This window comes from Scyliorhinus torazame, chromosome 19 (assembly GCF_047496885.1).
Source record: "Scyliorhinus torazame isolate Kashiwa2021f chromosome 19, sScyTor2.1, whole genome shotgun sequence".
Lineage (NCBI taxonomy): Eukaryota > Metazoa > Chordata > Chondrichthyes > Carcharhiniformes > Scyliorhinidae > Scyliorhinus > Scyliorhinus torazame.
Window position 1 is genome coordinate 71339046 of NC_092725.1, and position 16645 is coordinate 71355690.

The 16645-nt window shown below is 46.1% G+C and overlaps 1 protein-coding gene across 3 annotated transcripts in view; it reads right to left on the reverse strand.

The window, feature by feature from the left end:
- The window catches only part of efcab6 (EF-hand calcium binding domain 6), a 200550-nt gene that overhangs the window by 40359 nt on the left and 143546 nt on the right, over nt 1-16645 (reverse strand). For all 3 annotated transcript variants that reach the window (XM_072484515.1, XM_072484514.1, XM_072484513.1), the window contains 3 exons: nt 13586-13813; nt 12086-12241; nt 6683-6881 (listed from right to left, as the gene is read on the reverse strand). In XM_072484515.1, coding sequence (XP_072340616.1) covers nt 6683-6881; nt 12086-12241; nt 13586-13813 — 583 coding nt within the window. The remainder of the gene's footprint in view (nt 1-6682; nt 6882-12085; nt 12242-13585; nt 13814-16645) is intronic.

Here is a 16645-nt window from a genome sequence, read left to right on the forward strand (position 1 = left end):
GCAGGCCATTGCACATATGCAGGGCCTGAGCATCAAGGAGAGTGGCCATTTCGCGTGCTTTTCCCGGGTCCCTGCACATGCGCGCCATGACCGAGTGGACGACGAGCCAGACAACCCAACTGCGCAGGTGCGTACATCGACCGACCGCACTACGCATACGCGATGGCGCACAGAACGCGCTGACGTCGGCATCATGATGTGTCTGAATTGTGGCTCCGCCCACTTAAAGCGGCAATGTTCTGCAAAAGGATGCCAGTGTCTACAATGTGGCAAGCTTGGCCACTACGCAGCCCTTTGCAGATGTGCTCCACCGCTCAGCAGCCAGCGACCCCAGCTGTGATGCAGAAGTGTCCGCTCAATACAACAAGGCATGCCAGATTCCGATCCCGACAGCCCAACAGACCCTGATGCTGAGTGCCTCAAGTCCCCATACCGGGTGGGCATCATAACTACACATATCCTGCCTTCCACCACACCTGTTCGACGGAATGGGCACGCTCCCATACCGATACAAAATCCTGCTCAAGCCGAACGCCATCCCTGTAATTCATGCATCTTGCTGGGTGCCGGCGCCCCTCAAGGATTGTTTGAAGAAGCAATTACAGGACCTCCAAGACCAGGGCATCATATCAAAGGTTGCAGAGCCCACAGACTGGGTCAGCTCCATGGTCTGCATCAAGAAGCCATCAGGGGAGCTTCGCATTTGCATTGACCCTAAGGATCTAAACCAAAATATCATGCGGGAGCATTACCCGATACCAAAACGAGAAGAGTTGACCAGTGAGATGGCTCATGCCAAATTCTTTACTCAGCTGGATGCCTCCAAGGGTTTTTGGCAAATACAACTGGGCGTGTCCAGTCGCAAGCTGTGCATGTTCAACACCCCGTTTGGTCATTACTGCTACAACTGGATGCCTTTTGGCATCATATCTGCCTCCAAAGTATTTCATCGCATCATGGAACAGATGATGGAGGGCATCAAGGGGGTGCGAGTGTACGTTAACAATGTCATTATCTGGTCCACAACGCCCCAGGAACACATCGCTCGCCTCAAGAAGGTATTCCAAAGAATCCATGAACATGGTCTTCAGCTCAACAGGGCCAAGTGCTCATTTGGTCAATTGGAGATCAAAGTCCTAGGTGACCACATCTCGCAGCAGGGCGTCTCGGCGATCAACGCCATGAAGACCCCGGAGGACAAAAAGGCGGTCCTCCGCATTCTCGGAATGGTCAACTTCTCGGGAAATTCATTCCCAATATGGCATCACACACCACGGCCCTCCGCCATCTCGTCAAAATGTCGACGGAATTCCAGTGGCTGCCCACGCATGAAGAGGAATGGCGCGAGCTGAAAGCAAAACTCACGACAGCCCCGGTCCTAGCGTTCTTCGACCCAACCAAGGAAACCAAGATTTGAACTGATTCAAGCCAGGACGGCATTGGGGCGGTGCTCCTTCAGCAGGATGACTCCGCGTCCTGGGCTCCAGTGGCGTATGCCTCCAGGGCCATGACACCCACTGAGCAACGGTACGCTCAAATTGAGAAGCAGTGTCTGGGCCTCCTAACAGGGGAGTCAAGTTCCATTACTATGTTTATGGCCTGCCGAAATTCACAGTAGAGACGGACCACAGGCCTCTAGTCTACATAATCCAGAAGGATTTAAACGACATGACACCTCGGTTACAGCGTATTCTTCTAAAGCTACGCCGCTACGACTTTGAACTAGTCTACATGCCAGGTAAAGGGCTGATCGTTGCTGATGCCCTGTCCAGGTCCATTACCACACCGCATGAAAAAAGTGACTTCATCTGCCACATAGAAGCCCAAGTGCAGTTGTGTGCCTCGAACCTTCCGGCCTCCGACGCACGGGTGGTCCAAATTTATGAGGAGACAGCCAAGGATCCTCTGCTGCAGCGCGTGATGCGGCACCTCAGCAATGGCTGGCAGAAGGGACAATGTCCCCAGTTCTATAATGTAAAAGATAACCTGACGGTGGTGGAGGGAATCCTTCTGAAACTCGACAGGATCATAATTCCTCAGAGTATGTGTGCTATGGTGCTGGGCCAACTCCATGAGGGTCACCTTGGTGTCAGAAAATGCCGATGCAGAGCTCGGGAGGCGGTCTATTGGCCGGGCATCAGCCAGGACATTGCCGACACAGTCCTCAATTGCCCTACCTGTCAGAAGTTTCAGCCAGCTCAACCCAAAGAAACGTAGCAGCAGCACGAGATTGTGACTCTCCATGGTCCAAAGTCGGTGTCGACCTTTTCCACGCCAAGGGGCGTGACTACGTACTCCTGGTCAACTACTTCTCCAGTTACCCAGAAGTAGTGAAACTGTCCGACCTCACGTCGAAGGCGGTAATCAAAGCCTGCAAAGAAACGTTCGCCAGACATGGGATACCGCTCACGGTATTGAGCGAGAACGGTCCTTGCTTTTACAGCCAGGAATGGTTTGACTTCGCACAGTCCTCCAACTTCCGTCACGTTACCTCCAGTCCCCACTACCTGCAGTCAAATGGGAAGGCCGAAAAAGGGGTCCACATTGTAAAGCGGCTGCTGTGCAAAGCTGCAGATTCAGGCTCCGATTTTAAACTGGCGATGCTGGCATACAGGGCGACCCCACTGTCCACTGGATTGTCTCCAGCCCAGATGCTCATGAATCGCACTCTGAGGACCACAGTTCCAGCCATCCACGTTTCCGACCTTGACCATTTCACGGTCCAACAGAAAACGCAGCAATCACGGGCCCAACAGAAAGCCACGTACGATGCCCATGCCACGGATCTGCCCGAGTTGGCCCCAACTGATCATGTTTGCGTCCAGTTGCCTGAGGGCGGCTGGTCAGCCACAGCTGTTGTGTTGAAACAAGTGGCCCCAAGATCATTCCTTCTCCACATGGCTGATGGCTCCCTGCTACGGCACAACAGACGGGCACTGCGAAGAGTTCCACGCCCGCTACCTGACCGGTGTGCCCCGACACCCATGATGTCTCCTCCGGACGTACCCGACCATGAGGCCACCGATTTACCAGCAATCCTGCCGGTCCACGTGCCTACCGCAATGCCAGCGATCCCGCCTCTCCAAGCGTAGGCGGCTCCTAATCCGCCTCAGCGGCAATCAGCAAGAATTTGTCGCCCACCACAAAGACTAAATCTATAGACTGAGCTTTTGTACATTTTTGTGACTTCACCAATTGGACCTCTGTAAATATCGTTTTGTTTGCCATGTATTTGCCCTATCGCAACCTTCCTATGTATATACGTTCGTTTAGACATGTTTCTGTATATAGTCAGGCACACACATATATATGTATATATATATATATATTTATAAGCATCCACATATTAGTATTTATTTTTTAAAAAGGGGAGATGTAATAATATCCACGCATGTATATAATGAAGTGCAGACAGGCAGTGATTGACACACAGGATGACCAGTAAGCACACAGCACAGTGCAGCCAATCACCAGACAGGACACTACCACTGTAAAGTCAGAGGGCACTAGGTTTCCCCTTCTCTCTGGACCCAGCCACTGAGACAGTCAGAGTCCACGAGCTAGCACAGTGCAAACACCATGCGGTAGCTAGTAAGTCTGGTCAGGCTAGTACAACGCCTCCAGTCAGTTCAGTACAGTGTCGACTCACAGTTAAATATGTATGGTAGTTCTATCGTTCAATAAAACCGTGTTGGATCTTCTACAGTGTTAGAGGTCTGTTTCTTGCATCAAGTGCAGTCGACACTGAACTGACCTGCCTAGCACATCACCTATCTTCTCTCTCTCTTAAAGACTCTCCGTGATTTGGTCTCTACAACTTCTGCGGGAAAGAGTTCCACAGATTCACCATCCTCTGGCTGAAGAAATTCCTCCTCATCTCTGTTTTAAAGGATCGTCCCTTTAGTGTGAGATTGTGTCCTCTGCTTCTAGTTTTTTCTACAAGTGGAAACATCCTCTTCATGTTCACTCTATCCAGGCCTCGCAGGATCCTGTATGTTTTAACAATATCCCCCCCAATCCAGGTACTGAAGTGGCCAGGATTATTGTCATGGCAAAACAAGTTGGACAGTGGGGATTTGAAGACCTGACCACAGATGAAGTAGAGCAGTTGCTTCAATTGCATCAAGAGGAACTCTCTTTGGAAGAACTGGTTGAACTGGTCAAATTAAAGTAAAGTAAACAGGAACAGGAAGAAGGTCCCATAAAGCTAATTTTACAACCAAGTTGATGACAGAACTCATAAGATCAGCTGAAGATTTTTTAAAAACTGGTGACAGACCATGATACAAACATGGAAAGGAACATGGGCTGGATTCTCCGGTCCCCGAGCCCCCAACGCCCCATTCACTTGCGGCAGGATTCTCTACACCCGCTACTTGTTAATGGGATTCCCATTGAAGGCACTCCATGCTACTGGGAAACCCACGGGTGGGGATGCACTGCCAGCAGTAACAGAGAACCCCAACGACCAGAGAATTCTGGCCATTACCTTTTGTAGAGTGATTGACACTGCTATTGTACTTTACTGAGCACTTTACAACATTGAAAAGCAAAAGGATATGCAATCAGTAGTAACATTGTTTTCATACACATCAACGACTACATCAATCACTTCACCCACTCCCTCTACCTCCATTCACAAATACTGTACAGTAGTGTCGTGCAATTGTCCTTGTTACAAAACTTTACTCTACACACAAATATAGTTTGTCTTGCCTGAGTGACAAATTTTACATTTTTCTTGTTTTCTTGAATTGTTAAGCAATTTCTCCTGTAAAATGGTGTCCAATTTTTGGATGACCAAACCCCATCTAATTCACTCCCATTATAAAGAAACTTCACTGTTTGCGATTCTGCCCTTTACATGTGAACATAACCCCGCAAATGGTGGAATTCTGCTGCATTTATAACTTTCCTTTATCTCAAACTCAAATTTGGGCGTCAGGATAATTCTTTTGTTGTGGCCAGCTTCACTGTGCAGCTTATCAGATATTGAGGACTTTACACTGAAGAAAAAATACAGAAGTAAAAATTTGCCTATCTCTTTGTTACTATTAATCAAGTTGATCATAATGACAGAGGGACACTGATATTGACCAAAATCCTGAGAACAGCCTTTGGATCGTCAAGCAGAATTCACTGCCCTCCCGTGTGGCAAATTTAGAGATGGGGGAAAGCATTTGATGAGGCTGGTGGATGGCAGATGGGGACTCTGCCACCTTCCCAGCTTCACCCCAATTAAGTCTGCGTCAGGAAGTGGGCAATTAATACTCACTTAAGGGCCTCGTCCTGCCATCGCTGGTATGAACCTAGCAGGCAAGAGGAGGACTCACCATCTAGGGATGAAGAAGACAAGAACACTAGTGTGGGGGTTGTATGCAGGCTCCCAGGGTCCCTCATTCAAAGGCCTTCAATAAGGTATTCCATATTAATCTAATGAATAAGGTCAGAGAATGTGTTGTCTGGCTTCAAGACAGGAAGCAGAGAGTGGGAGCAAAGGGTAATTATTCAGAGTGGCAGAGGATGGGAAGAGTGTTCCACAAGGATCAGTGCTGAGACCAGTTGTTCATAATTTACATGAACAATTTGGACTTTGAAATCAAAAACACAATTTCTAAATTTGCAGATGACACCAATTTGTGAGGGTAGGGGGTATAGTCAATACTGATGAGGGCTGCAGCAAATTGCAGGAGAATATTGATAAATATATAGATTGGGAAAATGAAGCTCAAAACAGATGGATGATAGGTAGTAAGAATAGGGGGGGGGGGCGATTCTCCGAGCCGGGCTGGAGAATCGCCACAACCGCGCCACGATGCTGGCGCGCGATTCTCCGAGGTGCGGAGAATCCGCGCCATTTGCACCGGCGCATTTGGCGCGGCGTCGGGGGCCGCTGGAATCGGCCCGCCCGCCGATTCTCCGGCCCGCATGGGCCGAGCGGCCGCACGGATACGACAGAGTCCTGCCGGTACTGTTCACCCCTGGTCGCTGCCGGCGGGAACTCTGTGCGAACGGCCGAGGGGCAGCCTGTGGGGGGGAGGGGGGGCTCCTTCACTGGGGGAGGCCTCCGATGGGGTCTGACCCGCGATCGGGGCCCACCGATCGGTGGGTCGGCCTCTCCCACCTGGGCCTACTTCCTTGCACGGCCGCCCCTGAACACCAACGCCATATTGAGTCGGGGCCGGTGCGCTAACCGAGTCCTCCGTGCATGCGCGGGTTGGCGCAGTGCCCATTTGGCGCAGGGAAAGGAGGCTGGAGCGGCGTGAACCGCTCCAGCGCCGTGTTGGCCCCCTGTGGGGGACAGAATAGGTCGTACCCAGGCCTGGTTCGCGCAGTTCGCGACGGCGTTCACGACGGCACGAACACTTGGGCTCCATTTGCGAGAATCGCCCCAGGGTGTTCATTTATTACTTAAAATAAAAAAGGCTTCTCTGGGGAAATACCACTTTGGTGTAACGATCAATTTTGGTTGGTGATTGATGTATAATGTTGAGGCAATTTAAACCACACTTACATAAGAACATAAAAACATAAGAACTAGAAGCAGGAGTAGGCCACCTGGCCCCTCGAGCCTGCTCCACCATTCAATTAGATCTTTAGCCCCATTAGCTTGCACATACATTACGCCTACTCAGAATGGTAAGCAGAAAAGGTCTCCATTCAGAATTAAAAACTGGCTCACCTTGAACAATGCACCTGAGGATTTGGCGACAATTCCCTTTAGTTTAGTGAGCATTTTCTCTGGAGATGGTATTTGAAAGTTTTCAGGCGGAATAAATGTAAGCACTGGGCTGCGCTTCAATGACTTATCCTCAATATCCTCAATGGCTCTCAAGAAATCGGAATAAGAAAATTTGCAATTGTGCATTGGGATTTCCAAACTGTAAAGGGGAGGGGGAAACAAGAGCAAATATAAAAATGTCAATTTCTTTTCAGCACAATTGGACTTGAGAAATACAGATTAAAAGAATTGCTTCTGTCTTTGGTAGCTACGGTGTTCAAAATCTTGGATTTATACTTTATGAATCTATGTGCCTTTATACTATGGCAATAGGTTCCAAATAATGATAACACTTCCAACATTTGGTCAGTGTAGACTAAACATTAATAATTCATCATATGTTTAGCAGTCATTGGCCTTAATTTACTGTGGTAATTTTTTAAAAAATGTTTTTATTCAGGATTTTTCATCGGTAAGCGCTAACATACATCGAAAACAAACATATATATACATTGGTCGTCTTCCATTATTTTGTTATTTACAACGGTTACAGCTTCTTGTTTTATGTTCTCCATGAGGTGTTTATTTCTAGCTGGGTCCCCTGCTTCCCTCTCCCCCTTTCCTTCCTGACCCACCTCCTTTTCTAGTCATCTGGCATGCCCTCTTCTCTCATCAGCTCTTATATCCTGTTCCTGTTTGATTAGCGTGGCGCCGTGTATTTTGTTGCTTGCTGGGCAGGGTTGGGCTCCGTGCCTCATTATCCCCCCCCTACTTTGCGTTTGTTGTTATACCGTGGCTTCCCTCTCCCTTCCTCGGGCTTATTGGCTGTTGGCTACAAAAAGATCTTGGAACACGTTTTATGGAAGCCTTCTTCTGATTCCCGGATGGCGAATTTAATTTTCTCCATCTGGAGAAACTCCAATAGGTCGGACACCCAGTCTGCAGCTTTCGATGGTGCTGCTGATCTCCAACCAAGCAGGATTCTCCGGTGGGCGATTAGGGAGGCAACGGCAAGGGCATCGGCCCTCTTCCCTGTGAAGAGATCTTGCTGTTCTGACACCCTGAAGACTGCCACTCTTGGCATGGCTCCACCCTCATCCCCTCCATCTTGGACATCACCTCAAAGAAGGCTGTCCAATCGCTACTAGTCTGAGGCAAGGCAAGAAAATATGGGCGTGGTTGGCTGGGCCTCCTTAGCAACATTTGCATTTGTCCTCCACCTCCGGGACAAATCTGTTCAGTCGGGTTCTGGTTAAGTGAGCTTCAGCTGCATTGCACATGTGGAGGTGGAGCTGATCCTGTTCAGTGCTTCACTCCAGAGTCCCCAACCTATTTCAAATCATAGGTCTTTCTCCCACTTTTCCCTTGTCTTGTCCAGTGGTGTACGTGCCCTTCCTCTTAGTTGTTCATACAGGTCACCGCAGTTCCATCTCCCTAAGATGTCCACGTCCAATAAGTCCTCTAACAGTGATTGTTGCGGTGGTCGTGGTATGTTTTTGTCTCCCTACGGAAGACATTTTTGACCTGCATGTATCTTACTTCGGTCCCCCCCGTCAGCTGGAACTTCTCTGTTAGTTACTCGAGTGTTGTCAGTCTGTTGCTTGTGCAGAAATCCCTAACTGTCCGTGTTCCCTTGTCCTGTCTCCACCTTTTGAAGGTGGCGTCCATTATAGCTGATTCAAACCTGTGGTTGTTTCAGATGGGGGCATTAACGGACATTTTGGTTAATCTGAAGTGCTGTCGTAGTTGGTTCCATGACCGGAGTGTGGCTATCACCACTGGGCTTCGAAATCACAGCCGTTCTGGCAGTACCAGTGGAGTGATTGTACAATTCTGTACAGATGGTGCCAGACCCGCTCAGCCTTTTCAGCACTTTCTGTTTTTGTTTCAGAACTCCAGCATCCACAGTATTTTACTTTTATTTAATCTATGTTCTGCATCCTTCTCCACCTTCTCTTCCACATCCTGCTCCTCATCAGGTGAGCGGTATCATTAGAAGGCCTCGTCCTCTTCAATATGGGCAGCACGGTAGCACAAGTGATTTGCACTGTGGCTTCACAGCGCCAGGGTCCCAGGTTCGATTCCTCGCTACGTCACTGTCTGTGTGGAGTCTGCACGTTCTCCCGTGTCTGCGTGGGTTTCCTCCGGGTACTCTGGCTTCCTCCCACAGTCCAAAGACGTGCAGGTTAGGTGGATTGGCCATGATAAATTGCCCTTAGTGATCAAAAAAGGTTAGGAGGGGTTATTGGGTTACGGGGATAGGGCGGAAGTGAGGGCTTAAGTGGGTCGGTGCAGACTCGATGGGCCGAATGGCCTCCTTCTGCACTGTATGTTCTATGTTCTATGTTCTAATATCTATGCATCCTCAAAGGGTTAGTTTGCGGCGAGCACAGCAGAGCATCAAAACGCACAAATGCTTGTTGGAGGGTATCACTGGGGACCACCTGATCAGTTTAGGTGCCAGAACCGCATCTTCAGAAGCCTGATGGCCTGATTAACAGTGAATAGATGTCTTTGGTTGAAGTAGTTCTGTGGTTCTGCCTCAAGGTCTCATAAAAAGGTAAATGAGCATCTCTTCAAGAATATCCCTTGTGCCTAGAATCTATCCTTGTAGTTTATCAGTATGGGGAGGGTGGAGTGACGAACTGAGACACCTTGGACTACCAGAGGATGAAGAAATCATTAAAAAAAAAATTTTTTTTTTTTAAGAGTACCCAATTTTTTTTTCCAATTAAGGGGTAATTTACTGTGGCCAATTAACCTATCCTGCACATCCTTGGGTTGAGGGGGTGAAACCCATGCAAACACGGGGAGTATGTAGTTCCCTCCCAAGCTGGAGGATAATCATTGATGACTGAAGGAGTTTACAGATTTCTCCCAAAAACCAACTGATATGGAATGTCGCCCCCAATCATCTATAGTGAATTATTTGCATGGATGACCAATGCTAAAGCCGAAGTTAATTTACAATTTGGCCTATCTGCCAACATTTTATGAAGTATTTCATCTATAACAGCTCTTGCTGATTTCTCTTGCACACCCCATTACTAAAGGGGCTTTTTGCAATGGTATTCATAACTATGTTCATGTTCTCACACAAATCCCGAAATTCATCATTAGCGAATTTCCCCCCCACTCCATTATCAGTGAGGATCTTTGCCAGCCTTAGTCTGGTCCCTATCCATTTTCCCATTATCTGTTCCGCAATTATTTTCCTTTCTTTACTTTGTAAAATCGTCAACTGACTAAACCTCGTTGTCAAGGCTACAAAGTGAAAAATGAAAATGTTGGTTTCTTTATCCCACACTTACAAATCTTTAGCCACAACTTCATTAAAATCTGTCACTAAGGGCATACTTGCTGAGATGGGAAGGTGTTCTTGTACATTTCTTACATATATCACATCTATCACTTCTCTGTTCTATACATTTGGTGTATTCTTCATGTCTTATATCCGTATTTCGCTGGATATAACATCCGTGCTCATAAAATGATTCGGTCCGCCGATTTTATCAGGAATCGCTACTCTTTCAGTGACTTTAGGATATTATCATCCCCAAATCTTAAACTCGTGGAACTTCTAAATTCCTTAATTTGTTTTGATCTTTGTTACTTAAAGAGTCCAGGTAACATTTCAACCAGTCCATTCTACATACTGTAGATGTACATCCACTCTCTAATAGGGTACAATGGAAGGACTCTGCGACCAATATTTTTATCACCGAACTGAAACTTCTCGTTACCAGACAATGCCTTTCCCTTGTTTAATATCTTCCTTCTCATGTTTGGTTTCAAACACAGTATTATATGGCATAGGATAGTTTATTGCATAATAGAACTTTGAATCACACCTAAAATACCAATCGGCCACAACCTGGGCATTTCTGGTGTTCATTTTTCTCATGGATTCAGCCATTTATTTTCCAAGTTACTGAAAATCACTTGAGGTTAGAATTCAGAATATTAGTCTTTCATCTAAAGAAATCTTAGTTTGAAATCCTTTTTTTTCTTACAGGCAGTAACCATCCTCTGCTACCATTGTTAAGGTCCAATGGTAACCCGATAGTAAGAACTAGGAAGCAAGTCTTGGCTTCTTAGACTCCAAGTTTGTGTTCAGTAATCACTTCAACAATAAAATAGTGCCCACCCATATCCCCTTATATATACATATATTGATGTAGTCTATTAAACAATAAGTGTAATCTATTAAACAATTAAAACCCCAATTCTAACTTAAGTATTTGGGAACATTAACTCTTTTCTTACCCACAGAGGCAGGAAGTGCCCCTTAATTGGCTATTTAAGTGGCTGGTGAACCAACATCTTTCCTGCCACGAGAAAAATGGCACGGCAGTGGGAAGACATCAGGTAAACACCCCTTAACACCCATTCTAGGCTCCCCAATAAAAAATACTGGCATCCTGTTATCCTATGATGAGAGGCTGAATAAATTGGACCTATGCGCTCTAGACTTGTTGAAGAACAGGAACTGATCTCATTGAAACATACAAGGTTCTGAAGGGGTTTGGCAGGATAGACACAGAGAGGGAATTTCCCTGGCTGGGATAAAGTCCTTGGATAAGGGGCTGGTCATTTACATGAGATGAGGAGAAATCTGTTCGCTCAGAGGTTTGTTAATTTTTGGAATTTGCTACCCTAATATCATCATTGATATTATTCAAGGCTGGTACAGATAGATCTTTGGTCTCGAAGGGTATCACGGGTTATGGGAGTGGGCAGGGAAGTGAGGTGGGCAGATCAGCCATGATCATATTGAATGGTCTAACCCACCTCCAATATCCTATGGGGTTGTATGTTAAGAACCACCGCAAACGCATGTCCTCCACCACTGGTGTTAAAATACACCCATCTTCTTATGTTCAAATAAGTTAATTAAATTCACAAATATGTATTTTCTCAGATGATAGCCCGGTGAAAAAGGCGCACTGCATTCTTAGTGGGTACCTCAATATTCAACTATACTCTGTGATGTTCCTCGTATAGTTCTCCAAGATGGCTAAAGGTCGTAGTGTTGACAAAGAACATCAAGCTATGTATTTGAAACAAAGGTAGCTTATTTTACACTACTTCAAATGGTTCACACACTTCACTAAGTAATAGCTAATAAAACAACAGTATAAAATCTATGTTACAGAAATCGATAATATCTTTTATTACAGCTAACAATCTATCTCAACCTCTCACTATCCGTCTTCATAACTTTCTCCCAGAATACCTAGAGATGCAGCCTTTTATAAAACTATGTGATGCCATCTAGTGTTGAGATACATGAACATCATCTTGTTAACCCTTTACACTCCTTACATTATACATATCATTACTTACTCTAATGCCTGTTCATACCTGACCAAGAGCTGTTTGAGCTGTTCTTCACCCAGATGGTAGTTATGATCCTTCAGAACTCTTTGAAAATCATTTACTGACACACAGCCATCGTTCTTTTTATCGAGTTTATCAAAGGCCTCATTAAAGCCTTTGTGATGATTCCTGAATTTAGCTCTTATGGATCAAACAGAGAAAAAAGAGGTTAATTATCACAGTCAAGTTCCATACTACTGCGTCATTCATTCCTAGCAATACAAATCTAGTCAATAACTTGGGCTACCTTCATCAGTAATAATTAATGACAATAACAATTCAAAAGTGTTCTCTTACTGTACAGCAATGTTCTCATCCACTGTTGGATCACAGTGTTATTTAATTTGAAAATAGACAGTCTCTTTATACCATCATTTAGAAATGAATTACTTCTATTTTTATTTTTAAAACTTTGTTTGCTTGAAAGCAACAGATAATTCCTATAGGGATATCACTAAGTTGAACTCACTGCATATGAATGTGGGCTCAACACCCTCATTTGGTCCCAATGTTGCGGTAGCAAAGTCCACATGGAAATTCTACCCATTATCTCTACCACCCTCTCTCCACAGATGCCGATTAAATTGCTGTTTCTAGCATTTTGTTTTTATTCCAGATTTCAGTCTCTGCAGTAGTTTGTTTTTTTGTTGTTTTTGTGCCTTCAAACTGCCGATTTGTCCAGATAAAAGGTGGATCATTGGCACTTATGAAATCTTCACTGCAATTCTGATGCTTGGAAAAACCGGAGATACAATAATTTTTCTCATTACCATTTTTACTCCCGTCAATTTTGGTCCCTCTTCTCATTTCTCTTCTTTCATAATAACGACACTAAGAACTTCCTCCTGGTCCATTATTACTCATGAGTTAGACCTGGGTGGGTCTTCATGTTTACACCCCTTCTCCTGTGCATAATCACCTCCACAAATTTATATTCCATTCTCTCTGAAACACAGTGTGGCCACTTTGTCGTGTCGCATCAGATGGCAAGACAGCAATCAGGAGCACACCATGCAAGGGATCATAGGAATAACAATTTATAGTGCAGTTCCACACATGATAACATTTGGGATGGTTGTACAACACCAGTGGGTAGCCAGGCTCGAAGAGAACCTAAATGAAGAGAGGACTGCAACACTGCAGCCATCCCTGATTCATGCTTCCCTATCAAATGCAACTCCTCAATGGGCAGTGCAACTCCTCAATGGGCAGTGCAACTCCTCAATGGGCAGTGCAACTCCTCAATGGGCAGTGCAACTCCTCAATGGGCAGTGCAACTCCTCAATGGGCAGTGCAACTCCTCAATGGGTAGTTCAGCATTACCACATAATTCTTCCACTTGGAGATTGGAGTTTTCAAAGTCGGAACAATAGGCATCATACAACTAAGTCCACTGGCACAATCTGATGCTAAACCTTCCAATCCTAAGTTGAGGTCATCGTCCATCAGTTGTTTGATAGGGAAAAAGTTGAGTAATCTACGTACTTGAGCTGGCTTTTTAATGCAGCAATATTGAGACTTCCTGTCTGAGGTTTCTGCTGTTGGGTGCCATCTGTGTGGAGATGCTGTTGCTTGTTGGGATGATCCAATGAACTGCTTTGGCTTTCTGGACAAATTTGCTTGCTGTCCATTTGGGCTTGTGAAGCAAACCTATTCTTAAGCTTCTTCAGGAACTCTAGGTGAGTGATAAGACCTTTCTTATCTGAGTCATACCTGTAGGAAAACAAAATGTACATTAAAAGAAATGATAACTATGTCCTTCAGGCATAAAGGATGTCTTATTGTTCAAACTGGTGTGTTCTGTCATTCAGTAACAAAAGGCAAAAACCCAAATAGTTTTATGGAACAGATGCTCGACTGGCAAGGTGATCTGAAAAATAACACCATGGGGGTAAATTTCTGTTAGGGGTCTTCCCATCACCTTCCATAACTTTGGAGGTGTTGTAGCCACCTGGGTTGGCCACTTCCCGACTTTAAAATGGAGAACCCCAAAGACTGAAGGGAAATTCAGCCAAAACAGGCAAACACTGGCAAGTACAGAAATCATGTGTATTGAAACCTGCAAAAGACCAGACAGCGCTGAAACCAGCAGCCATCTACATAGTAATGTGCGATTCCCAGGCACAATTGCAACAGTTAAGGTGAATAAAGCCAAGCCAGACTCCTCGGCACCAGCAGGAGCCAAGACAAAGGAAGGCCAACGTACATTTAGGGACCGCCCAGCGATCAGGGAACAACTCCAGTATTGGAGAAATCGATCCAAGTGATCGGAACGCAGTCCAATCACTTGGAACCAGGTACGGGGTCCGCCCCGAAGGGCGGGAAGCCCCTGGGGACTATAAAGTAAAGCCCCCAAGTTCAAATCGTCCTTCTTGACAGGGTCACTCAACAACGCGAAGCAACCCCTGAGAGTGAACTGTCCAGCGGCCACGCCAACCAAGTAAGTCTCAAGTCAACGCTCGCTACGAGATAGGCGCTCCTAGCTACAAGTCCATACCAGTTTTTGAATCCTGCAGACTCAGGACCTGAACGAAAGGCCATTTGTTCCCCAGACCTGGTGGGCCAGTCTGAAGCTAAGTATTGGCCTTTTAGTGATAGGAATAGTCTAGAAAGTAGAGTTTATGCATGAGTGGCGATTTACTGTGTATAATAAATGTGTTTTGATTTGAATCTTACTAATTGGTGTGTTGAGTTATTGATCAGTACTTGAATTTGAACCTCGTGGCGGTATCATAAAGATACCTGGTGACTCTAGAGCAAAGGTTAAACAAACAGAGCAAATTACGAATTAAGAGCCAACTGAAAGTTAGCAACATATTATTGGTGACATCCTGATGGGACCCGACTGAGAAGTGGCTTAACCACTCCGGGAGAACCCAAAATTTGAAATAGAAATCCAATTGGGAACAGAAAAACCACAAGTGTTCAAGCAATTCTGATCAATCCTCGTAATTCGGAAGTGTGTTAATGCATGCATAACTAACAGGGCGATAAAGGTAAAACTGATAGATGTTTGTTGCGAAAAAACTGTGGGGAGTTTGTATTCCGGAAAATAGCGAAAGCCATACCCATAATTACAGCACCGGCTTAATACCCCTCGTTCCAAATTTTAAGAGAAGTATTTAGGGAGGAAAGATGGCAATGCAGGCAATGCAATGCCTCATGAACCCTGAGGAATTTGTGGTCGCAGCGACCAGCAGCAGAGTAGGACAGTGTCCCGTTTGGGAAGAGGAAATCAGAAAGTACCTCAAAGAGAAAGGATGGCCCCTTTGGAGCGAATTCTGTGACAATGAGGACACAGGACCCGGGATTATAGGACATACTTGGTGGGAGAACCTGTCAGAAATTCATAAGAAAAGCTTGGGAAAAGCTCGCAAGCCGATGGCAATCGCGTCCTGTCTGGCACAATTGCGAGGCACAGAGGAGGTCGTTCGGACGCTCCGTAAAGAGATAGAAAGAGTACATCGAATGAGCAAGGTCGATGCAAGTGAGGTTGAGAAAGAGAACATAGAGTTGAGAAGGAAGTTAGCAGCAAAGGACGGAGAGGTGGATGATGCCAAGGGGGCACACCAGTCTTGTCTGGCGCATTTAAGCAGCTTACAGACACAGTATGAAAAGGACTATCAGGGCACTCAACGTGCAGTCCTGGTAAGAGACGAAACATAAAAACAGGTAGAGGCATTGCAAAGGCAGTGTAGCGACCTGAAAGCAGCATTACGAGCACTCCATGCTACCACCACGGAGCACAGACAGAGCTCACTAGATCATGCGAAGTGCAGGAAGCAGATTGGAGAACTGCTGTCTTTGCTTTCAGTTCAGAATGGATTCCAGAGCACCTTTGGATCCCAGTTAGATACAGAAGATGGCCCGGATTGGGAAGAATTAAATGAGACCGCGCATAGATATGTTCAGGGAACATGTGCGCAAGGAAAGCCTCAGAAGAGAAAAGCGCCCTAACTCTCCACATCGCAGATAGTGCAGGCACCAATGAATCCAGTAACCACCCACCGCACAGTCACATCGGACGGAGATACAGAATTTCTTTATAACACCCCCTTAACCGTGACCCAATTACGGGACACGTGCGAGAAAATAACACCGTTCCTCCCCACCTCAGACCCCCACCACTTCTTTGCTAGAGTAAAGCAGCAGGCGACCATGTACAGTCTGGATGAGCGTGAACACGTGAAGCTCACAGTTTTGAGTTTAGACCCTTCGGTCGTAGCAGCCCTTCCCGACCCACAGAATGTAGGAGGAGGCACCCTCGCAGAGATGCACGCAGCGATCCTAGATGCGATCGGCTACAACAGAGGTGACCCCGTAGAAGGCCTGAATAAGTGCAGGCAGAAAAAGACGGAACACTCCACAGCGTTTGCTGGACGCCTGTTGATCCATTTCACAGCAGTTTTCAGTAGTCTAGAACGCGCCCATTTGTCCCAAGATGGTATGGGCAAATGGACCCGCACCCTTATCTCCCATGCCACAGAGGCAGGACAAAAAGCCTGTACGAATTATGACCCCCTCAGAAGAAGCCCACAATGAGAA